This window comes from Balearica regulorum, chromosome 6 (genome assembly GCF_011004875.1).
Source record: "Balearica regulorum gibbericeps isolate bBalReg1 chromosome 6, bBalReg1.pri, whole genome shotgun sequence".
Taxonomy (NCBI): domain Eukaryota; kingdom Metazoa; phylum Chordata; class Aves; order Gruiformes; family Gruidae; genus Balearica; species Balearica regulorum.
This window is the reverse complement of record NC_046189.1, coordinates 17,645,710-17,670,960: the sequence shown is the minus strand read 5'-3', so window position 1 is coordinate 17,670,960 and position 25,251 is coordinate 17,645,710. Positions and strand designations below refer to the sequence as shown.

General features: G+C 40.2%; 1 protein-coding gene across 1 annotated transcript in view; it reads right to left on the bottom strand.

Annotated features, from left to right (window-relative positions):
* TTN (titin) overlaps positions 1 to 25,251 on the bottom strand; it is a 242,473-nt gene that overhangs the window by 3,334 nt on the left and 213,888 nt on the right. The window contains 32 exon segments of the mRNA XM_075756546.1: positions 82 to 6,029; positions 6,151 to 6,744; positions 6,835 to 7,140; positions 7,233 to 7,808; positions 8,056 to 8,355; positions 8,446 to 8,751; positions 8,891 to 9,475; positions 9,594 to 9,896; positions 10,142 to 10,444; positions 10,893 to 11,192; positions 11,304 to 11,591; positions 11,693 to 12,286; positions 12,573 to 12,854; positions 12,955 to 13,260; positions 13,489 to 13,794; positions 13,912 to 14,211; positions 14,332 to 14,622; positions 14,717 to 15,022; positions 15,104 to 15,406; positions 15,496 to 17,562; positions 17,647 to 17,946; positions 18,039 to 18,326; positions 18,893 to 19,189; positions 19,285 to 21,051; positions 21,162 to 21,467; positions 21,675 to 21,977; positions 22,077 to 22,376; positions 22,463 to 22,750; positions 23,224 to 23,520; positions 23,676 to 23,978; positions 24,079 to 24,666; positions 24,771 to 25,067. Of these exon segments, the coding sequence (XP_075612661.1) occupies positions 82 to 6,029; positions 6,151 to 6,744; positions 6,835 to 7,140; positions 7,233 to 7,808; positions 8,056 to 8,355; positions 8,446 to 8,751; positions 8,891 to 9,475; positions 9,594 to 9,896; positions 10,142 to 10,444; positions 10,893 to 11,192; positions 11,304 to 11,591; positions 11,693 to 12,286; positions 12,573 to 12,854; positions 12,955 to 13,260; positions 13,489 to 13,794; positions 13,912 to 14,211; positions 14,332 to 14,622; positions 14,717 to 15,022; positions 15,104 to 15,406; positions 15,496 to 17,562; positions 17,647 to 17,946; positions 18,039 to 18,326; positions 18,893 to 19,189; positions 19,285 to 21,051; positions 21,162 to 21,467; positions 21,675 to 21,977; positions 22,077 to 22,376; positions 22,463 to 22,750; positions 23,224 to 23,520; positions 23,676 to 23,978; positions 24,079 to 24,666; positions 24,771 to 25,067 (19,898 nt within the window).

Below are 25,251 nucleotides of genomic sequence, written 5' to 3'. Positions count from 1 at the left end.
GAGGGTAAAAAATGGTTTCATTAAGATCAGCTTTATGAACAATGCTAATTTTTCAAGTAAATATATTAAATAAATACTTACAGGTTGATTATTCTTAAACCACTCGATTTCAGGAGAAGGATCTCCAGAAACTTCACAGGTGAACAATACATCTTGTCCTTCATTGACATTTTGAGACTTAGGCTGAATGATAAATGCTGGTTCGTTGGAGCGCTCCTTAGAAAAGGTCAGAACATACTGGCATTTAATAATGCCTTCATCAGTTTTACCTTCACAGGTGAGTATACCTTCATCTTTATTACTAGCCTTTTTGATAGTTAGTGTGTGATCGCTTCCAGAAACACCGTATCTGTAATCATCTGAATTTCTCAGCTCCATTCCATTCAGCACCCATTTTACTTCAGAGGCACCAGGAATGTTGGCTTTCAATGTCACTTTCTGCCCTTCGGATACTGTCATTTTAGTTGAAGAAGCTTTAATTTCTGCTTTCAATTGTTTGATATCTTCAGTAACAACTGACTTTTTAATGACTTCTTGAACTGCTGCTTTTTCTTCAGTTGCCACTGCTGATTTCTTCTGTGTAGAAACTGTAAGCACCTCATCTTCTTTCTGAACTGATGTATGAGTTTCAGATACACCTCTTACTTGGGAATGGATATTTTTAAATACCTGGCCGGTAAACTGGAAGTTTGTTTTTGAAACACCTCCTTCCCCAATAATTTCACAGGTGTATTCTCCTTTATCAGATTCCATAAGGTCATGGATTTTGAGCTCATAGGTGCCATCTGCTGCATAGTGAAACTTGAAATGATGGTCGTCTTTCAGTTTTTTGCCATCCTTATACCAAGCCACTTCTCTGACACTTAAAACACTGCTTTCAACTGCACAGGATAGCTTTACCTTATCTCCAAGAGTTTCTGCTTTCAGATGCTGTTTTATCTTTGGTGGAGAAGCAGTTGGTAATTGTACTTTCTCTGCTGGTACTGTTTTGTCTCCAGGTAGTGACTTTGCTTTTGGGGGGCTGCTGATGGGTTCAGGAGATTTCACTCGTTTAGGAGACTTAACCGGCTCCGGAGACTTTACACGAGGCTCAGGGGATTTGACTTTTGGAGGTGATGTAATTGTTTTTTCGGGAATTTTTGTTCTTTGAATGGTCAAAGTAAAATGCGCTTCCTGTCTTCCTTCAGAGTTTTCCACCACAACAGTGTAACTTCCTTCATCTGACATCTGGACTGAAGAAATTTCAAAGGTAGACTTGTACTGTGTTCGTGTTACTTGGAAACGCCTTGAAGAAACAATGGGTTGACCTGCACGGAACCATGTTATTGTTGGTGCTGGTTCACCATCAACATCACAGGAAAATCTTGCAGTCTCCCCTTCAGAAACTGTGATTGACCGTGGTTTTGTAAGGATTGTTGCTGGTAGAGTGCTTTTAAAGGCCTTGTGTACAGTCCTTTCTTCCAATGATTTTTCTTCAGCTGCAGTGATTTTTTCTTGAGAATCAGCATAGTGTTCATATGATAAAAGTGATTCTCTTGTTGCTGACATTTCTGATTTGACCTCTCTTACTGAGGAACTTGCTTCTGTAGCAGATGCTTTCTTAAATGAGGAGATTGCATATGCCTCTGTTTTGGTCAAGTCAGGTAAAATTGACCTTGGTACTTCTTCATCTTTCCTCTGGGAAGAGTATGTAGTGTAGTCTCCTCCAGTCACATCTAGTGTTGCATAATCAGAGCATTCCCCTTTGCAGTTTGTGCATACAGCCCGGTATGTTCCACTGTCATCAATGTGACAATCAAGAATCTCCAGAGTTAATACACCGCTGGTATTAGTAAAATGTATCTTACTGCTCTCTTGGAGCTCAATACCATTATGGTACCACTTCACTTCAGCAGTTGGTTTTGACTGGACATTTAGAATGAACCTAGTATTATGGCCACACGGTACGCGGTGTGAGCGCATTCTCAGGGTAATGCGAGGAGCATGGTCAAGGGTGAAAGGCTGCTGAGTCAGAACTTCGTATTTCCTCTCCATAGTTTTCTGAGTTTTCAAAGCAGATTTCATGGACTCGTATCTAGAAAATATATCAAATCTTGCCATCCTCTCAAACCGAGAGAGCGATCTTTCACTAGAAACTGGGCTAGGTGAGCGTGGTCGAGTTCTCTCTGGTGTTGGGGATCTTCTCTCAGTTTCTTCAGGAGGCCGTGAGCGGGGTCGAATTAATTCAGATACAGGACGCATCAACTCAATGTAAGTTGGAGAAAGAGATCTTCTTCTCCTTAGTAATCTAGAGGGAGGTGAAAATTCCCTGTGAACATGTTGCACCATTTCTATTTCTTCTTCTTCTTCTGATGTGATCTCAGTTATTTCTCTTTCCCTCCTTCTTCTGAGTCTACTCTTTTCCTCTTCTGCCATATATTCAAGCTCGCTCCTGTATTCAGAGAGTCGTTGAGCAGTGCCAACAGGGCGGAGCAATTCTTCATCCTCTCTTTCATCCATTATTCTTTGCTTTTGTTTAGGTGGTCTGTAGGCAGCCCTGTCATGGCGTTGACGAAGCTCTGCATAGCTTGCACTGGTCTCAGCTTTAGTCGGGATATGATACCTTGAATACCTCAGCTCTCTTTTTCTTTCTTCCTCTGAACCGACCTGTGCTCCTGCAGTAGAATACCGAAGGGCAGACAATTCAAAGCGTGGGGGGCTTCTACTTGGTGGGGAAGCAGAAAAGCCTAACTCCAGCTCTTCTTCAAGGCGAAGTCTTTCCTCTTCAGTTCTCTTCATGGCTAAGTAGTCATCAATAGGCAGAAGTAATTCCTCGTCAGACAAGTCACCAAGCGATCGCCTTCTTGGTCTATAGTAATATTCATAGTCTGGAGATGGGGTATGCCGACGTGCTGGTCTCACAATTTCAAGATCGTCTTGTGTTAGCTTTGGTATGCGCCATTTAGGTTTATACTGATCAGAAATACGTGGCAGTGGCATCACGTAGAATTGCTCCCACCTGGAAAGACGTATACGTTTCTGGCGTTTCTGAACAGTTCTCTCAAGTTTTCCTGGCATTTCGTACTGGTCTCGCAGCCTCTTGTACCACTTCATGTCTGACAGAGGCACAAAGTGTTTAATGTTCTGATCTTCCTCAAGAGTAGTGCGCACATGTTTGCGAGGCTCTGGGACTTCATATGGCATACGAAGTCGTCTTTCTTCCTTCTTTTCTTCTTTCTTAATTTCATATTCACCTTTGACGGTCTTGGTGCTAACAGCTGGTTTATATAAGATAGCAGCTTCTCTGAGAGCCTCTTGTGCAGTTTGCGTCAGTGGAACAGCTTCAACCCCAGAAAGGATTTCTGCCATTCGTAAGGTCTTGTCAATTTGCCTTTGTACATGCTTCTCCCGCTCTTCTTCAGTCTTGTACTCACGCTTGACATATTTCAAACGTTCAACTTTTAGATAAGCCTGACAGCTTGTAGATCCAGCACTGTTTGTAGCAGTAACTCTGTAATAACCACTGTCTTCTGGTAAAGTATCTCTAATATGCAAAGCATAATAATCTAAACCTTCATGAATTATATCAAAGTTAGGACCAAAGGATAGAGGTTGACCATCTTTCTCCCATTTCAGCGTTGGTTTTGGTACACCAGATACCCTGATCTCAAAACTGACATTTTGGCCTTCTTGACATTCAGCATTTGCCAGCAGTCTTTTAAACATTGGCCTTAGTGTGGCATCTGCTGGAGGTGGATGTGGAATCACAGTCAGCTTAGCTTTGCAGCTGTCTTCGCCATATTTATTGCGTGCCACAATACTGTATTCAGCATCATCCTCTTCAGTGACATTATTGATGACGAGTTGGTAAAGACCCTTGTCTGATTCAAAAGTATACTTCTTATCATCATCACCAGGTTTGATTTTCTGGCCTGATTTGAACCATGTTAAGCGAGGTTCTGGATGAACTGTTATAGTTACTCCAAACCTGACATTTTCTCCAATATATGCAGTGCGGTTATACAAAGGCAGAGTAAATTCTGGTGGACGCTCTAGTAGTCTCATAGTATCAACCCGTCGTTTCACTTTCCTAACAGTTCTGCATCTGTAGTGCTCAGAAATTTCTCTCACACCTTTAACAAAAAGTTCTGCATAAGAGCTGTCTTCACCGTAGTCATTTACTACCTTGCATCTATAGGTACCATCATCAGATTTAGAAACATCTTTGACATACATGGTCGCCACACCTTCTTCGTATTTGATTTCATATTTCTCATTGCTTTCTAATTGCCTCATACCAAAGTACCATGTGACTTGTGTGGACTGATCGTAGTTTTCAATCCTACATACATATTTGGCATGCCCTCCTTCTTCTGTAACGGTATGCTTTATCTGACCAGCAATGGGACCAATGTCTATTGGCGCAACTTTAACTTTTGCCACTGTTACGCCTTTCTGAGATCTAATCGCACCTCCGCAGGAAATGCGGGCTACTGACACAACTGTGTTCCACTCCTTCTTTACTAGAGTTTGGTAGTAACGCCTGTGCCTCAAAGTCTTGATGGCTTTAGTGCTGGTCTTTTCTGTCTGCTGTTTTAGCCACACATGGTTAAGTGCTTCAGCAGCTGTCATTCGAGCTTTTCTTTCCTTCACTAGTAGGCGATCGATGAAGTCCATGGCCTCGATGCTTATGTCCTTGAATGCTTCATCATCAAAGTTGTATTCAGCATTTAGAATATTTTCAATAACTTGTTGGTTTGTTTCAGCAATGAAAGGATTAATGCCACTGAGAAGGATATATGTTAGAGCACCAACTGACCACATGTCAGTAGCTGTGCTGACCAAATCATGATGATGTACTTCAGGCGCATAATATTCAGGAGAAGTGAACTGGAGTCTAAAGCTGTCTCCAGGCTTCAATTGTCTGGCTTGACCAAATTCAACAATTTTAACTACAGAGCTTCTTCTTGTGGAGTAAATAATGTTGTCTGGTTTAATATCAAAATGTCCAATGCTGTGGCGATGTAAAAATTCTAGTGCATCGCATACCTGGCGTACGTAACTTACTATTTCTCTTTCATTCAGTTCAAATGAAGCTGTGCTGATTCTTTCAAAGATGTCAACTCCAGAAATGAATTCAAAGATCATGACTAATTCTTCTAGGCTCTCAAATGATTCATGAAGATACAGGATATTGCGGTGCCTAGCAATGTTTAGAATGGAAATTTCCTTCTTTACCAAAACTTGGTCAGCGCCCTTTACTTTGACAAACTTGGCCAGGTAAGTCTTTTTTGAAACTGCCTCTACACAGCGGTGTGCAATGCCAAACTGCCCACGTCCAAGCTCTTCTGCAATCATGTATTTGTCATAGAGTTCTTTTGTAGAATAGTGAGCTGCTTTAACTGTGGTGACTTCTCTGGTCTCATCAACTTCTTCATCATAGTTCATTACTCTGGTCTTATCTTCCTTTGTTATAATTGGATCAGTAGGTTCAGAAGGCTGGCTCTGGCCAAACTTGTTTTCTGCAATTACACGGAACTGGTAGGTGGTCTTGCCAAATAGGTTCACCACTGTGTATCGTGTATCACGAGCTTGTGCGACACGAATCCATCGCTCTGCTGTTGTAGCACGTTTCTCAATAATGTAGTTTATGATTCTGCTTCCACCATCAGTAGCTGGTTCATTCCAGGTTAAGTTGACTGAATCCCTTGAAATGTCAGTTACCTTCAGACCTCTTGGTGGATCAGGCACATCAGCCACATCTAATTCAACTGTTTTTTGATCAATTCCAAATCTGTTTTTGGCACAAACAATGTAAAAACCTGCATCTTTTCTGTCAACACCATTTGGGAAAACAAGAGATGTGAATGATCGCGTAACAATGACTTGGTAGTGCCCATTAGTATCAATGAGGTCTTGTCCCTTCTGCCACGTGATCACGGGGGCAGGCTTGCCGCTGAATGGAATCTTGATGCTCACTACTTCCCCTCGGAGGGCATGAACAGCTCCCATGCCTTCCAGGTTTTTGGGCAAGTGAATCTTTGCAGGAACTGGAATAGAAAGAGGAAGAAAAAACAACACATGACCAAAAGCACATGAGAAGAGCATCAATAGTCTAAATATCCAAAGCTTAAAAAGAATTTGTCTTAGGAATCAAGACCCCTTATTCACCTTCAACATCCAAAGAGGCAGTGCCAGACACGGATCCTCCTTGGTTGGTAGCTCTAACTTGATATACTGTGGCATCATCATCTGTTACATTTGTGATGACCAGCTGGTGATATCCACCCTTGAATTCTTGTATCTTGATCTTTTCACCATCTGGCATGATTTCTTTGCCTTGTCTGTACCACTTGAGAATTGGTTTAGGATGACCAGTGACTTTGCAGACAAATGTGGCATTGGCTTGGAATTTCACATTCAGATTCCTTAGTTCTTCTTTGAAATGTGGAGCTTGAATTGGTACATCAGATTTTGGAATGACTGGTTGTGATACCTCACTCCACTCACTTTCACCACCAAGATTTTCACATTTTACACGGAACTCATATTCAAGACCTTCAATAAGATCTTTCACAGAATAGACAGTTTCACGAATTTCATCTGTTGTTACAGAAATCCACTTGTTTTGTTTTTTCTCACGCTTCTCAAGATAATAAGTTCTAATCTTTGCACCGCCATCACTTGCAGGTGGCTTCCATGAGACAACACAAGAATCCTTTGTGACAGCGCTTGCTACTGGCTGACCAGGTTGTCCTGGTTTTTCTGCAGAGAATAAAAGGTTCAAAAAGTGAAGTGAGCTTGCCTTAGTAATTACAGGGGCATACAGAAATCAATATTTTGGCGTCCACTTACCAAATGGAGGCTTCATAACGACAACTGATGAAACCTCCAGTGCTTCGCTAATGCCATATGTATTCTGAGCAGAAACACGGAAATAATAGCCTGCATTTTCAGTGAGGTTAACAATTCTACAGGTTGTGCCTGAAATGCTTGAAGATACAAGTTGCCATTCTGCTCCTTCCTTGGCTTCACGTTTCTCTATGATGTAATTGGTTATCATAGCACCTCCATCATCCTCTGGTGGTTTCCAGCTTATCACCACAGAATTCTTCAGTATAGACTCGATAACAATTGGCCCTACTGGTTTATCTGGCTTATCTGTAAAAGAAAAAGCACAATATTTTTAGTTCTTTTCCTAGTAAATACTTGAGAAAATATTCCACAAAAATACTGAAAATAAAATTAATTACCTTGTATTTCCACATTAAGTACAGTGTCAACTGTTCCAAATGTGTTACTGAGTTGCACTTTGTACTTCCCAGCATGAGTCTTGTGCTGGACATTCTTAATAGCAAGATGAGTATAATGCTCTGTGTTCTCAATAGTAACCGTTTCTGATCCTCTCAAAGGTTTGTTGCCGTGGAACCAAGTTATTGCTGGTACTGGTCGGCCAATATACACAACGTGAAGGCGGAGGGTGCCACCTGCACCTGCATAGTATTTCTCTTTCAATGGGAAACCAGGATGGAACTGAGGAGGCGCCTGCAATAATAGCTTGCCACTAGTTTCAATTTCTCCGACATCATTGGTAGCCATACAAGTGTAGAGACCTTCATCCTCCTGTTCATCTGTTATTACTGTCAGTGTATGGTTGCGTCCATCAGATGACATTTTGTATTTTCGGCTTTGCACTAGTTCTTTGCCGAAGCGGTACCATTTAATATCAGGCAAAGGTCTCCCAACAATCTGGCATGTCAGCTGAGCTGCTTCACCCAGTTTAGTTGTAACATCCTGCATTTCTTTCTTTATGGCAGGTGCTTCTCCAGCTATGACAAAGAAAATGAAAAAATAATGCAGATTACTATGAAATTTTCCTCTGTTACTATATTACTGGAAATTAATTTTCATTTATACTTGTGCCTCTTGTACTTGGAAGACTGTGCTTTAGGACAGTCATGTTGGCAAGTAATATGTAAAACAAACAGGCAGTGTGTTAAGTGCAGCAGTGCGTGGGTTATGACACAGCAAATCACAGCAATATCACAGCAAATATGACAATATACTTTTGCTTACATGTTAATTTAGTTTTCACTGCCATAGCAGTCCTTCGAGGTCTGCTGAGGCCAGTCTGATTTTCTGCAAAGACACGGAACTCATATTCTGTAGCCTCTAGTAAACCTCCTACTGTAAACTGCCTGTCCTTGATGCGTTCTTTATTGCATTTTTTCCAGGTGCTTTCTCCAGACTGGCGATATTCAACCCAATAGCCAAGGATCTCTTTGCCACCATCACTTTCAGGTCGTTCCCATTCTAACGTAATGCTGTCCTTAAATATAGAAGTGATCTCAATTTCTCCAGGTTGGCTTGGTTTGTCTGAAAATTAAAATAGACACAGAAGATAAATTCCTCTAAATGGTACTAGGTTGCTCTTCAGCAGATCTGTTAATGCAAACGTTTTCTTACCAAATGGATCCTTGCATACAACTGGTTCAGAAGCAGGACTTGCTTCACTTTCACCAATGTCATTTTGAGCAATGATACGGAATTGATATTCAGCATCTGGAACAAGTCCTGTGACTGTGTACATTGTAGTGGTAATCTGTGTCTTATTATGGCGGACCCATTTTTCTGTAGATGTCTCTTTACGTTCAATGTAGTAGCCAGTTACGCGAGAACCACCATCATCTTTAGGTCTAGACCAGGACAAGTTGACAGAACTCTTTGTAGCATCAAGCACTTCAGGTGGGTTGTTTGGAGGCTCTGGAGGATCTGTTAATAATTAGAACAACAAAAATAATGGAATAATAGTGACATAGCATTGAAACATTTGCATATACTATTGTACTTTTAAAGCCATAATGTAGTAATTAAAAATTATTAATTTTTTAAAATCTAAAAGGGGACTTACTTAGAGGTGTCTTTGGTACTGCTGGTTCTTCAGATTTGAGAGATTTGCTAATACCAAAGTGGTTTTCAGCAGAAACACGGAAGTGATATTCCACATTTTCTTTGAGCCCTTTCACAACCAGCGACGTCCCTTTCACTCTAGAATCAACAGTGTACCAGGCAGTCTTCGGTACTTCTCGTCTCTGCACAATATAACCTAGGATATCTGCACCACCATCATCTGTAGGAGGTCTCCAGCTTACTCTGACAGAACGAGCTTGTATATCATCATACTCAAGTGGCCCTTCTGGTGGATTTGGAATGCCAATCACTCTGACTTTAATATACACAGCTTTTTTGCCACACTTGTTTTCAAGTGCCAAATCATAGGTGCCTGAATCTTCTCTTTCTGCATCTTTGATCACAAGTTCTGTGTGAGTATCAGAAGTCGCAATCATGGCCCTCCTGCTGATGTCGTGTCCTTCTTTTGTCCATTTGCATATTGGGATGGGCTTACCCTTAATGGGTATTGTGAGCCTGATAACTCCACCTTGTCTCACCATGAGACCCTCCTGGTATTTTTCATCAAGTTCATAGTCAGGATATTCTGTAAACAAAATGAACACATCACGCTATGTCTGTTTTACAGATGATATCATATCTGCTTAAGGCAAATACTTTTTTAGGATGCCTTTCAATAAGTGTTAAGACTTGAAGTGTCTTACCAAGCATTTCTGTTATTTTGACTGTTCCTGGCACTTCAGCAGGTTCTCCTGGCCCACCAGCATTACAGGCTAGCACACGGAATCTGTACTCTGCGCCCTGGGGGAGATGTGTCAAGGTGTATTCACGAATCTTCGTTGGCGTGGTATTGCATTTGGTCCATTCAAATTGATCAACTTTCTGCATCTCAATTAAGTAGCCAGTAACTTTAGAACCACCTTCATCTTCTGGTGGACTCCAAGCCAGGGAGACAGATGTTCTTGTAGTATCAGTGACTCTTGGATTTTGAGGTTTACCTGGAGGAGCTGGAAGAGAAGATCAGATGGGGGAGTAGGATATTTTTTATGAATATTTAAAAGATCTAACAAATTCTAACTTGCAACATATGATCTGTATTAAGTCTATAGGGTATAATTTTCACTAATATTTTCTTGGTTTTCTCCAGTCAGAATCTCATTTGTTAATATACTCAGATAAATTTCCAAATTAGAGAAAAGAGTATCATTCCCTTCTGCCATAATGTGCTTAATCTATGTAGGAGATTACTTACCAATTGGATCTCTGGCGACGGCAGACTTGGAAGGACGGCTGGGTTTGCCAGTGCCTCTGGCATTGATTGCTGTGACTCGGTGTTCATATTCTAGTCCTTCAACCAACCCAGTGGAACGGTAACGAGTCATAGTGACTGGAACTTTATTCACACGGATCCATCTATCTGCTCTAACTTCTTTGCGTTCCACAATATAACCAGTAATCTGTGAGTCACCATCATCTTCTGGAGGGTACCAAGTTAATGTCATGCCATCTCGAGAGACATCAAACACTTCTGGAGTGCCAGGAGGACCAGGAATACCTGTAAAAACAACACAGAATTAGTGAAGAAAGTGTCAAATGATTCTACACATTAGTAATATGCAACATACTGTGAATGACAATGTAATATCAATGTCCTATCAAACTTTATCAGCAGATATCAAAGTACTTTACAAACTAGGTCGGTGAAATAGTGCTGTTTTTGTAATGGGGTAAAGCAATTTTTAAGGCTGATGGTAACCTGAGAAGAAAATCCAAGTTTACCATCCAGGTTCTGTGCACTGCATCTATAATACCTATATAGATTTATGGATGCTATTTTTCTCCAAAATTATAACAAGACTAATGTGCATCATAATGTACCAATTTATTTGGTGAAAGGAAGTAGTAACATCTAGAAAAATCTTATCTATGTGTAGATATATAAGCCCATTTAAATAGATATTTTTGTTTTTAAAGGTAGACAATAAGCAAAAACTCAGACTTACGGATTCTGCTCTTGCATTCTATAATTTCGGACTGCAGGTAAGATCCGATTCCAAAGCGGTTTGTAGCAGCCACACGGAACACATATTCTGCACCTTCAACAAGTCTAGTGAACTTAAATGTTGTCCTGGTTACTGACTCTGAAACTGGCAGCCATCCAGGGCGGTGAGCATCACGTTGTTCTACCACATAGCCACTAAGGGTAGCTCCACCATCCAGCTCAGGTGGCTCCCAGGAGATGGTTACATAATTGGAATCAATTTCATCAATTCGGATAGGTCCAACAGGTGGTCCAGGTTTGTCTAGAAAAAAAAAAAATTAAAACACACAAAAAATGTGGAGAAAAGGAATTGCTGATGTAACAAAGTTCAGATGCAGAAAGATCATGGACAATTATTTTTATTAATCCTTACCAAGGATTATAACCTTTATTGTATCAGTAACTGTTCCAGTTGTGTTCTTCAGTTCAAGCGTGTACTCTCCAGTGTCATGTATAGTCGTTTCACGCACAGTTAATTTAGCCATTTTGGCAACAGTCTCCATTTTGATGCGTTCTGATTCTTTCAGTTTAGAACCAGCAAAGAACCAAGATGCAGCTGGAGGTGGTCGTCCTTCAATTGGAATAGCTAACTCAACGGGCTTGCCAGCAGGTACATGAATTGTCTTCTGAGGTATTCCAGCCAAGTCAATTGTTGGCAGAACTAAGAAAAGCAAGTTATTGGTATTTTAAATATCCATTTTATAAATGTCACATTCATTTGGTGTAAGCTTTACCCTGTTATTTTTAACAGTAGATACCTACCTTTTTGGTCTTGTACTGTCACTGCTGTGACAATCTCTCGTGCTTCTGACACACCCTTCTGATTCTGTGCTCTGACCCTGAACAAGTACTGTTCACCTTCATTGAGAGAGATAATTGTATGCTCATAGACAGTAGGCTTCAGTGTCACTACCTTCAACCATCTTTCTGTTCCAGCTTTGCTGGCCTCAATAACATAGCCAGTCAATCTGCTGCCACCATCATGTGGTGGTTTCTCCCATGCAAGAGTAACAGTTGATTTAGTGGTGTCAATCACTTCGAGCTTTTGTGGTACCATTGGAACATCAGATACTAGTACTGCATCAGATGTTTCACAAGCTTCACCAATGCCATAAATATTTTCTGGTAGTACTCTGAAATAATACAAAGCTCCTTCTAGAAGTCCAGTAACTCTATAAAATGTCTTGCTGCATTTGGTAGTGACAGTCTTGTAAGCTCTCATGGAAGCTTCACGTTTCTCAATTATGTAATTGTTGACTGGGGCTCCACCATCAATGGTTGGAATATCCCAAGTAAGTGTCACAGAATCTTTTGATACTTCCTTAATTCTCACTGCAGCTGGTGGACCGGGTGTATCTAAAACAAAAACAAAACAATTTTTTTTTTCTTTTGGATCCTTTCCTTTTACAGTGAATGACTGCTTCTGTATAAAAAAAAACAACACTGGGATTTGATTTATAAACTAGCATAGTTTTAGAAGTTATGTATTTTCCTTTGGATTAGATTGTTTCTCTGACTTCCCAAAAAAAATCTGGTGATATTTAAACTGCAGACTTCCTTTGGAAAGGAGTAACTTCCTTATTCCTGAGCAACATGCACTATGAGTGATGTAATGCCCATGTACAACTGTAACAGTACTTACCATACACTTTTACAGAAATAGTTGCAGATTTTTTTCCTGATTGATTTTCAGCCTCAATGACGTATTTTCCAGCATCATACCGATTAACTTTATCCACAATAAGCAGAGTGTAGCTGTCTGTAGTATCAATAATAGCTCGACTTACAAGGTCAACACCCTCCTTGCTCCATGTGATTACAGGAGCAGGTCTGCCAGATACAGAGACCATTAGGCGCAGGGAACCACCAGCTCTTACTGTAACTGTCTTCTTCAGATCATCAGCAAGCTCAAGCTCAGGTGTTTCTGATGAAGGGTGTAAGAAATATGGAATTAATTAATCTTTTAGTAGTTCTAAAGGCAAATACAATTATTCCTTAAAATATACATTAAATTTTCAAATTACCTATTCTTTCCACAGGTTCTATTTCTGCTGATGATTCACTAAATTCACTCATACCATTCACATTTGTAGCAGCAACTCTGAATTGGTATTTCTGTGTTGTTTTAAGACCAGTCACGGTGAACTCAGCATTCCTCAGAGTGGCAGTTGTATGTGGTCGATACCACTGTTCAGTACCTTCTTCTTTCATTTCAAGAACATAGCCTAAGATGTCAACACCACCATCATACATGGGCTTTGACCATGCCAAACTTATGCTGTGCTTAGTAGTATCCACAACTCTTGGAGCTGAAGGTGGTGCAGGAGTATCTTTGAAAAAGAAGAAAATGCATTTCACATTGGTGCACGAAACATTTTACAGTTAAAAACAAGTTCTAAACAGCTAATGCCACGAAATGCATTTAAAATTAACTATAACTTCTTCTAAGTTTATTCTGATACTAGCTAGTTCCGTTACATCATATGTGGCGTCAACATGGGTTTATGCTCCATTACTATAAGTAAATATTAAAATATGTTTTAAATGTGGTAACTTACATGATGGTTCTTTACATAACATGTATTGTGAGGCTTCACTAGGCTCACTGTTCCCAGCAGCATTCACTGCGGTGACGCGGAACTGGTACTGACTGCCTTCCATGAGACCAGTGACCTTCAGTCTGGTATCATAAACAGTGTAATCTCTGTTCACTCGTGTCCAGCGCAGACTTCTCCTTTCACGTTTGTCCACAAGATAGTCCTTAATCTCACTGCCACCATCTGATTCTGGTTTTGTCCACTGAATAATGATATGTTCCTTGCCAACACTCACTTCCTCAGGAGCACCAGGCTGTGATGGGATAGCTGTTTTGGTTTTTTTTTTTAAAAAAAAAGATGAAGAAAAATATTATTTAACAAATTCTTTATCTGTGAGAAATATTCCACAAATTCTAATGCAGAACAGAAGGTAGTAACACTCACTGAAAGCATTCCTGGCAATCACAGGTTCTGTTTCAAGTGGAACACCTGGTCCATATTTGTTGACAGCTTTCACACGGAAGATATATTCATTATTTTTAATAAGTTTCGTTACCACACATGATAAACTCTGGCATTCAGCCTCAACAATAACCCAGTGAAGTCTGCTGGTTTCACGCCTTTCTACAATATAGTGAGTGATTTGTGCACCTCCATCTTCCTCAGGCATGTTCCATGCCAGAGTACATTTCTCTTCTGTTACTCTGCTAACTGTGATTTTGCCGGCGCATGGACCTGGTGAATCTGGGTGGAGATAAAAATAACTATTGTTATTGGCAGCTAAAGAAAAGCGACTCACACTTATTTAAAAGAATGTGGGTTTTTTAGTATACTAAGTATGAATATTAATCATGGGATACATACCAAGCACTTTGACAAGAACAGAAATTTGTTTCATCCCACTGGCATTTTTAACTGTTAGAGTATATTTTCCACTATCGCTTCGGTCACAGAACTTGATAATTGCAATGGCTCGTTTGCTGGTGTATTGCAGTGATATCTTTTCACATAGATCCAATTCCCTGTCACCTTTGGACCAGAAGACTTTTGGTTCTGGTTTCCCACCAACGGCTGCGTCAAGAACAAGATCCGATCCAGCCCTAATGGTCACAACTTCTCCCTGCAGTCTGGCATCGAGTTCAGCCTTTGGTGGTGCTGTCATAAGGAAAAAGAGATTAAAACCAAATTACACGACAGTACTAAAAATAGAACATTATTTTTTCAATTGTTCCAAGTGAATATTTCTTACAGTATTCATCTTTACAAATGACGGCACCAGTTGATTCAGATCCTTTGCTAATCACACCAGCAGCATTCTTTGCTAGTACACGGAATTCGTATGCTTCATCTTCACTAAGAGCTGTCACAGTAAAAAAGTTTTCTGAGACAATGGTATAATTGCATTTCAGCCAGCGTCCATCACCAGATTCGTTATATGGTTTGCGCTCTATAATATATCCGATAATTTTGCTTCCACCATCGTAAAGGGGTGCTGACCAGCTCAGTGACACTGTAGATCTGGTGACATCTGTTACTTCTGGTCTTCCTGGTGGATCTGGAGGAATAAAACAGAAAAATGAGAAATGCAATTCTATTTTAGCTTAAATAACAACATGACTCTAAAAGTAATACTTACCAACTGGATTTTGAGCCACTACAGGTCTGGAAGCTTCACTAGCTTTGCTAACACCTGCAGCATTTAGAGCATAGGTTCTGAATTGATATTCTAGGCCTTCCACCAATCCCGTGACTTTGTAGTTGCATTCACAGCACGGCACTTTGTTTTCCTTCACCCAAAGGATGGTGTTGCGCTCCTTCTTTTCAACCCAATATCCAATGACTTTGCTGCCACCATCATGATAGGGTTCCTCCCAGCGAATGGCCATGGCAGTTGCAGACACAGAATAGACTTCTGGCCTTGAAGGTGGGCTTGGTGGGACTAAACACAAAAAAAGATGGGGAGGAAAATGTTAGTTGTTATGAATAGCATAGAGGAGAAGAACAAATTTTGAAAAGTGTTTCACTTACCAAATGGATGCTCAGCAACTACTGGTTTTGATTCAAGGGGTTTGCTGACACCAAATCTGTTTTCTGAGCTTACTCGGAAACTGTACTCCTGGTATTTTGTGAGATGACTGACTTTGATCTGTGTACGTTTCACACTGGAATTTATCAACTGCCATGCTGTTGTGCCAGACTCACGTTTCTCTACAATGTAGTTCGTAATGTCGCTGCCACCATCATCTTCAGGTTCTTTCCAGGTCAACACACAGGATTCAGAAGAGATAGATGATATTTCAATTGGGCCAGTGACAGGACCTGGCCTTCCTATGACTACCACTGTGACAGTAAATGTTTTCACACCAGCAGTGTTTTCAAGTGTGAGGTAGTATTTACCAGAGTCACCTCTCATACTGTCCTTTACAGTCAGTGTGGTTCTGTCTTTTGTTGTCTTGATGGTCACTCTCTCAGTTTCCTTCAGCCTCATCTCCTCAAGTTTCCATGTCACTTTTGGAGCTGGGCGCCCACTGATTGGTATATCGATAGTAAAGGTGCTTCCAGCCTTGCATGTTATAAGCTGTCTGCTTATTTCACTGAGATCTGCTGTTGGTTCAATCTGTGGCTCCTTAATAATAACAGAAGAGAAAGCTTCTCTCGGCTCACTGTAGCCAGCATCATTCTTTGCCTTGACCCGGAACTCATATTCAGTGTTCTCCAGAAGGCCCTCAACAGTGAAAGTAAGTTGTTTGGTTTGTCCAGCTTCAATCCAGGAGTCAGATCCTTTTTGTTTCATTTCAAGAAGGTATCCAGTAACACGGCTACCACCATCATGATCAGGTTTAAGCCAAGCTAAAACTACAGAAGACTTGGTTGTATCAACAATATCTAGTCTCTTAGGTGGAGCAGGTTCTTCTGTGGCTACAACTGGTTCTGTTAATTCACAGGGTTCACCTACACCATATTCATTTTCTGCTGACACTCGGTAGTAATACGGCACACCTTCTGCCAGATCAGTGACCTTAAAGATTTGTCGAGTGCATTTTGAACTCACCACTTGCCAGCTACGACGGCTTGCTTCCCGTTTTTCCACAACGTAGTGATGGATGCGTGAACCTCCATCCAGAACAGGAGCATCCCACATTAAAGTAATAGATCTTCGAGTCACATCTTTAAATGTAATGGGACCTGGTGGACCAGGTGTGTCCAAAACCTTGACAGTAAATGTAATAGACTTACTTCCACTGTTGTTTTCCACAGTAAAGACATACTTGCCAGCATCATTTCTATTGCATTCCTCTACAGTCAATGTGCTGAATGAATCTGTTGTTTGAATGTCAGCACGCAAGCTAAGATTAGCATCTGCTTTGGACCACACAGCAGTAGGAACAGGTCTTCCAGAGAAGGCAATAAATAGACGAATGCTCGCACCTGCTCTAACAATATGAGTCTGCTTGAAGTTTGCATCGATATCAATTTCAGGTGCAGAAAGCCTGTCCATGGTTTGGACTGAAGCAGGAACTTCACAACTTTCTCCTTTGCCAGCACCATTGACAGCACTAACTCTGAATTTATAGTGTTCTCCTGCCTCCAAATCAACAACGGTATATTTCGTAGCGAGAACAGTCTCTGCATTGACTTTCTGCCAGGCTTCAAGATCAGCTTTGCACATCTCAATGATGTACCCAATTATTTCCATGCCTCCATCAAAAACTGGCTTGGTCCACTCTAAGCTTACACTAGTCTTCGATGTATCTGTCACCTTTACAACGTTAGGAGCACTTGGTGGGCTGACTGGTTCTCTACATTTAATCAGTTTTGAAACGTCACTTGGAGGTCCAACTCCTGCAGCGTTTTCAGCCATGACATGGAATTCATACTCATTGCCTTCAACAAGGCCAGTTACTCTGTATCTGTTCTCAGTAATGGGTCTCTTACTGGATACTTTAACCCAGCGCATGCTCTTCTTTTCTCTTCTTTCTAGAATATACTCATTTATCTCGCTTCCGCCATCTGATGTTGGTCTTGCCCATGTGAGTGTGATACTGTCTCCTGTTACATTGGTAGGCTCTGGTGTTCCTGGGGCATCAGGGAGAGCTAAAAAAAATTTTAAAAAAAAGTCATTAGAAAAACAAGATGGTAACTCCACAATTATTTCTACAGAAGGAGGTGGAAACTTACTGTAAGGTATTTGTGCAGTGACTGGATCAGACTCCAATGGTCTGCCAACTCCAAATTTGTTCACTGCAGAGACACGGAACTGGTACTCATTGCCCTTAATTAATTTAAGCGCCGTGTAGCTGCAAGCTTCACATTTATCTTCAACTAATGCCCAAGCAATCCTGCTGGTTTCACGTTTTTCAATTATGTAGTGGGAAACAGAAGCACAACCATCATTAGTCGGAGGCTCCCACCACAATGTGACTTTTTCTCCAGTAATGTTTGTGAATCGTATTGGTCCACCAACTTTTCCTGGTGTGTCTGCAATTTTAAAGGTTCAGAATTATAATTTGCTGGCGCTTAGAATAAAAAAATATTTTAAAAGAGCATTTTGAAAGTATTTGGTGCAGTACCTTGTACTCTAAAGGTAATATCTTCTCGTTTAGTCCCTGATGCATTTTTGGCTTCTACTGTGTACACTCCACGATGATCCCGGGTAGCATCTCTAATGAAGATTGTACTATATCCAATAGCTGTAGTTATTTCTATATTCATTATTTTCTCAATCTCCTTACCATCCTTAAACCATGTCACTTTAGGTACCGGACGTCCTTTGATGAGAGCTTTAAGTCTAATACTCTCTCCAGCTTTGACAGTAAGGCCTTCAAAGTGCTCAGGGCCAAATTCAATTGTTGGAGCAACTAAAAAAGGAAAATATAGTTCAATTCCCTTGCAGCTAAATATTTTTTCCTGATACTCTTTTTTAATGTACTAATTGTAATAGATTGCTGTATATAGAAATCTTTCACTTAGAAAATGTCATTCTCTAAAAAGCAGTTATTATATGAACTATAAACTTATTTTTTCTGTAAGCACACAGTGCATCATATTAACAATAGGTGAAAGACACCATTAATATATACTGTTACAGTATGCCAAGCTACCTGAGGCACATTTTAATTTCTAAATTATTCAGGGCATCAAAATATTACAGTTTATTATTTCTTTCCAACTTTGCTGCTGCTGCTTATCCACCAAAAATGTAGACTGCCATGCCTTTCAGCAATTGATTACATATATCTGTCAGATTTGGGTCTTTAATTTAGACCCTCCCACCTTGGAGTACAAACAGAAATGTTCTGAGCTGACTGGAAGGACCTCAGTCACGCATTATTTCCCCCTTGGCCTCCCACTTCCCATCAGTACAGCCAGAAGCTCTAGCTGGCTTCAGTGCCCAAACCCAAGCATATTAAGAAATAATTCTTACCGTTTTCATCTCTGGTCATGATATAGCCTGAAGACTGTGAAGGCGGGCTGATTGTACCAACAGCATTTCTTGCAAGCACTCTGAATTCGTATCGGTCACCTGAACTGAGTCCTGTAACTGTATATTGGCATTCACTGACATCAGTAAAGTTACATCTCAGCCAACGGTCTTCACTTCCTTGCCGTTTCTCAATGCTGTAAGCCACAATCTTACTGCCTCCATCGCGCAGTGGTGGGGTCCATTTAAGGGTGACTGTTTCCCTGGTGACATCAATGTAATCAGGAGTACCAGGTGGGTCTGAAAGGAAAATAATTAAAATTTATTTTTATTACTGCTCACCATAGTCTACAAGACTAGAATTTTCTTGGATGAATGACTGATCATTCACTCACCCACTGGAGATACTGCCAAAGTAAATTTGCTCGGCTCGCTAGCTCGGCTTAGACCTGCAGAGTTTTCAGCATATACTTGGAACTGGTAATCCAGGCCCTCAAGCAGTCCAGTAATCCTGTATTCTCTGCTAGATATTAATGCAACATTAACCTTCTGCCACAAAATACTGTTTCTTTCCTTCTTTTCAACGTGGTATCCAATAATCTCTGAACCACCGTCATAAACGGGAGCATCCCAGGATATGGTCATTCCATCAGCAGTTATGTTGTATACAACAGGCTTGCCCGGGGCACCTGGTGGTCTAAACTGATGCTTTGCCACAACATCTGCTGAGACAAGAGGTGGGCTTACTCCATATCTATTTTCCGCACGAACTCTAAATTGATATTCAGTGTCTTTAACAAGGTTTGGTACTTTGAAAGTTGTTCTTGCAGCACTTGAACACACCAGCTTCCAGTTCATTTGTGAAGTTTCTCTCTTCTCAATACTGTAGCCAGTAATTTCTCCTCCCCCATCATCTTCAGGAGCTTCCCATGACAAAACTACACTATCTGCTTTGATTTCATCTAATCTTAAAGGTCCTTTTGGCTTAGATGGAGGGCCAAGAGTGATCACAGTGATTGTGAATGTTTTTCTGCAGACTACATTATCAAGAATTAAAGTATATTTGCCACCATGCTCCTTTTTCACATTCTTGATGCTTAAGCTTATCTTGTTTTCAGTTTTCTTGAAACGAAGATGTTCAGTTTCTTTAAGAGGGAGGTTGTCCTTGAGCCAGCTCATTGATGGCTTAGGTTTACCTTTATAGGGCAATTCAATGTGCAGGTTATGTCCAATTCTTACAGCAATTTGACCTCCAGGAATATCAGAAAGGTCAGCTTCAGGTGTTATTATGTGTTCTTTCACTGTAATGGGTCCAACAGTAACACCATCACTCATACCTTTTTCGTTTTTAGCAAAGACTCTGAATTCCATGACAGAAAGCTCTTTAAGTTTTTCAACTTCAAATTCACAGCTCTTGCTTGTGCCTGCATATGTCCATTCTTTTTCTTCCTGCAGTTTCTTTTCAATAACATAGTCTGATATAATGCTACCACCATCATAGTCAGGCTTGCTCCAGTGCAATTTAACAGAAGTCTTTGTAGAATCTTTCATGGCTAGGTCTTTTACAGGTCCAGGTATGTCCGCAGCTTTCACAGGTTCAGATGTCTCGCAAGGTTCACCCAGTCCAATTTCATTTTCAGCAAGAACACGGAAGAAGAATGCAGTCTTCTCTGACAGGTTAGTCAGCTTAAAGGTGGTATGAGAACACTTTGTTGTTACAGTTGACCAGGCCCTCTTTGTAGCATCTCTTTTTTCAACAACATAATTTGTTATTTCAGAACCACCATTAATGAGAGGTGGCTCCCATACCAGTGTAACTGTGCCACGAGAAACATGCTTAAGCTGCAGCTTCTGGCAGGCAGATGGCGTGTCAAGTACCTTTACATTCACAAATGATGATTTTGCTTCCCCAACTCCATTTTCAATTGTAAGAACATATTTTCCTGTATCACTTCGGGTAACTTGAGGAATAGTAAGTAGTGTAGATGATTCTGTGTTCTGGATGATATATCTTTCATCAATCCCAAGATTCTTGTCACCCTTTCTCCATGTGACTGTTGGAGGAGGTCTTCCTTTGAATGGAATCAGTATTTGCACATCTTCACCTGCTTTAGCAACGATAGAGGTCCGGAGAGCAACATCCAGATCAATTTCTGGTGCCACTGTGGAAATAAGTAAAAATTAATAATGCATACTTGGAATGTAAAATAAGAAATGCTTTGGAAAAAACCGCAAACACAGAAAAATGATAAATGACTGAAAAGTACAGTACCAAGAATATCTTTAGCTTGAACAGGTTCCGTCATTTCAATAGGCTCTCCTTGTCCAGCAGAATTTATAGCAGACACGCGGAAATAATAATTAACACTTGGCTGAAGGTGGGATACAACATACTCAGTTGTTCTCACTTCTCCCTTAGTACTGACTACAGTCCATTCTTGTTCTTCACCTTCCCTTTTCTCCACCACGTAGCTGGTAATTGGACTTCCTCCATCATAAACAGGTTTAATCCAGCCAAGGGTGACAGATGTCTTGGTTGTATCCACAACCTTCAGCTTTGTTGGTGAGCCTGGCTTATCTGTAAGTGATAGTTTATGGGGGAAAAAAAAATAATCAGAAGCTATATTTTTCTTACAATTAATTTAATTTAATTTAATTTACAACTAATCATAAAGAGAAATAAAATCTGCCCATCTGCCCTCAGTTTCATTGGTGCAATCCCATCCTAATTGCTCATTGTCCATTGATTTCCAATCAATTAGAAATACCGCACATTGTGTCTTACCAACAGGATCTGCAGCTTTGTAGAAGTCAGAAGCTTCGGAGAATGGACCTTGTCCAGCTGCATTGACAGCACAAACTCGGAAATGATATTCGCTGTTTTCAGTCAGACCTGTTACTTTCTGTCTGGTGTCCCGAATGGTTTCTTTAGTAACCTTGAACCAACTCAGACTCTTCTTGTCACGCTTCTCAAGAAAATATCCTGATATTTCACTGCCTCCATCAACAGTGGGCCTGTTCCAGACAACGGTCATAGAATTCTTGGTTATCATTGTGACTTCCGGTACACTAGGTGGTCCAGGTGTAACTGAGTAAAAATAACAGTATATATGTCAGTAGATCAGTACTACTTACAAATAATACATAAGATGATTCAGTTGCATAAGTTATTTTATATGTTTCTTACCAAATGAATTTTTGGCTATAATGGGTTCAGACTCCAGTGAATCACCAACTCCAAACTTGTTCACACCACGGACACGGAACACATATTCATTTCCTTTGATGAGTTTTGTTGTAGTTATGATATACCCCTCCACTTTTTCAGAAATTAAAGACCATACAACCCGACTTGTCTCCCGCTTTTCAACAACGTAGTGTGTTACAGGTGCACCACCATCATCTGCTGGTGGGTCCCATGTTATTGTAATCTTTTCAGCAGTGACTGTCTTAAACTGTATAGGTCCACTTGGGGGTCCTGGCTTGTCTGTGGAAGACGGAAGAAAGATGATGTTAAGTATTTATTACTGAATTATTGTTTAATAGATAATACAGTCATATCTCAAGACATACCAAGTATCTGTACTCTAACGTGGGCTGATGCTGAACCCATGGCATTCTTCAATTTTAATTCATAGGTGCCACTGTTGAGTCGAGTTGCATCCTTGATCAGTATAGAAGCAAATTCTGTTGTGTTTTCAATAGACAGTAGTGCACTGGTTTGTAACTCGTTGCCATTTTTGAACCATTCAATTGTGGGTACAGGCTTGCCTGAGATGCCTAGTTTTAGCTTAACTGAAGTTCCTGCTTTATATTTCACTACTTCTGTATATTCTGGTGGCACATCAATTTCAGGTGCACCTTAAGAAAAAATAAGAGTAAGAAAAAGTTAAAAACATAGTTATTTTAGACTTGTATTTAATAAAAACAAAAATAAGAGTACCTTATTTATGCTTATAGTTACATGAATTTTATAAACACAGATTAAAGTAAAGATAGCATGTATAAATTAAATCATAAACCTAGAAAAAGTTAGATCTAATTGTACCAAGAAAAGGCAACCACATGTATAAGTATAACCACTTTGACCATGGGGGATGGGCAGACTTCTGTTGCTCAAAGAATAAAGATACCATAAGACTTTAAACATGTAGATACAGCCAAAGATGTTCATTACAATCATGCCCAAATAGCTCACAGTCATTCAAGCTTATTGAATCAATCACTGTAAACCAGCCTTCCATATTTAAAAGACTATGGTTCTACAAAACAGCACTGCTTTAAGCTTCCTAGTATAACAAAATGGTACCATTATATCATTGCAAAACACTTACCATATGTATCAACACATGTGATAGGACCCACAACATCTGAGGGATTACTAATGGAACCAACGGCATTCTTAGCAAAGACCCGGAATTCATATCGGGAATTCTGTGTCAGACCAGATACTGTGAACTGAGTCTCAATAACATTGGTGAAGCTAGCTTTTGTCCATCTGCCATCTGGAAGATCACGTTTTTCTACGATATATCCAGTGATCTTGCTACCACCGTCAAATGCTGGCTTCTGCCATGACAGAGTGATAGCAGTCTTGGAAATATCTGAGACACGAACATTTCTTGGTGGTTCTGCAGTAGGAAACATGAGAGTATTACTAATGAATAACAGCTGTTTTGAATATTGGCTTACTGTACAGGACAGAATATCAAAGGGAAGAAAACCCAACAACCCAAACCCCACTACTTAAATGGTTCAGCTTCTTTATTTTCTCGAGAATACATACCACAAGCATCAATTGCGAGGACTGGATCAGAAGGATGGCTTGCTTTTCCAATGCCAGCTGCGTTTTCTGCATAAACTCTAAATTCATAGATAAGGCCAGCACTGATGGTGGTGACTTTGAAGTGAGTTGTGCGAATGAGGGTCTTGTTAGCCTTCTGCCATAATATGCTATTCCTGTCTTTCATTTCTAAGTGATATCCAGTGATTGCGCTGCCACCATTAGTGACTGGTTCATGCCATCCAACAGTAATACTCTCCCGGGTGACATTCATGACCCATGGTGTGGAAGGAGGGCCAGGTGTAGCTGATGATATCAAAAGAAGTGATTAATTGTTAACAAAATTATATTTTCAACATCAGAGCATTAAAACATCGACGTACAGCGTAAGAAGCATATTACTCACTGTAAGGAAGCTTGACAACCACACATTGTGAATCTATGTGATCACTGATGCCAAAGCGGTTCTCAGCTTTGATGCGGAATTGGTATTCTTCTCCTGTTGTGAGCTTCATAACTTTGATAACAGTTCTAGCAACGGTTGCAGACACTTCAGACCAAGCAGCAGTACTTGTTTCTCTTTTCAGTACGATGTAGTTGGTAACTTGACTTCCACCATCATAAGCTGGTGGCTGCCATCTGAGTGTTACACTCTCTTCAGTGATATCGCTAAGGACAACAGGACCAACAGGAGGACCTGGTCTATCCAGCACAACAATATTAACAAATGATTTTGTGGTGCCACTTGAGTTGGCAGCAGTAATGTCATATCTACCAGCATCAGCAGCCACACTTTCTTTAAGGTTAATGATGAGACTTTCTGCAGTGGTTTCTGTGTGAAATCTCATAGTAGGTTTCAGTGGAACACCATCTCTAGACAATGTCACCTTTGGCATCGGTTTTCCAGAAACTGGAATTTCAACTTTCAGGTTTGATCCCGCTCGAACATATACAGTGTTATGAGGGAAGCCCTTCATGTCAATCTCGGGAGATTCTGAAAAAAGAGTACATTTTCAAACCATTAAAAAATGTTCTCTCTTGTTAAATATGAATCCAATTTAATGTATACCAACTTTTGTCTCATGTCAAGAAGCATACCTAATTGTTCTTTAACTGTAACAGGGAGTAGTAGTTCCTTAGGATCACTTAAACCAGCTTGGTTTTCTGCAGACACTCTGAAGAAATAGTCAACATTCTCTTTAAGACCACGGACAACATGATGAGTTGTCTTTACAACTGCACACTTAACCCATTTTTGCTGTCCTTTCTCAAGAGCTTCAATGAGGTAGCTCACAATTCTGCTACCACCATCATGTTCTGGTTTTAGCCATGAAAGAGAAACACTATCCTTTGTCACATTTGCTACTCCAAGTTTTTCTGGTGGGCTGGGTTTTTCTGAGGAAAAAAAGTGCAACGGGTTAAGGAATATAGCAACTATTTATCTTTTATCTTAGCAATTACAAAGGAATGCCATCTGGATTGAGACAGTATGTTTTTAAATGAATTTGTATATCAGAAACATTTTAAGTAAAATGCAAGCAAAATTTAAAATTAATTTATCACTTAAGTCTTTTTCATT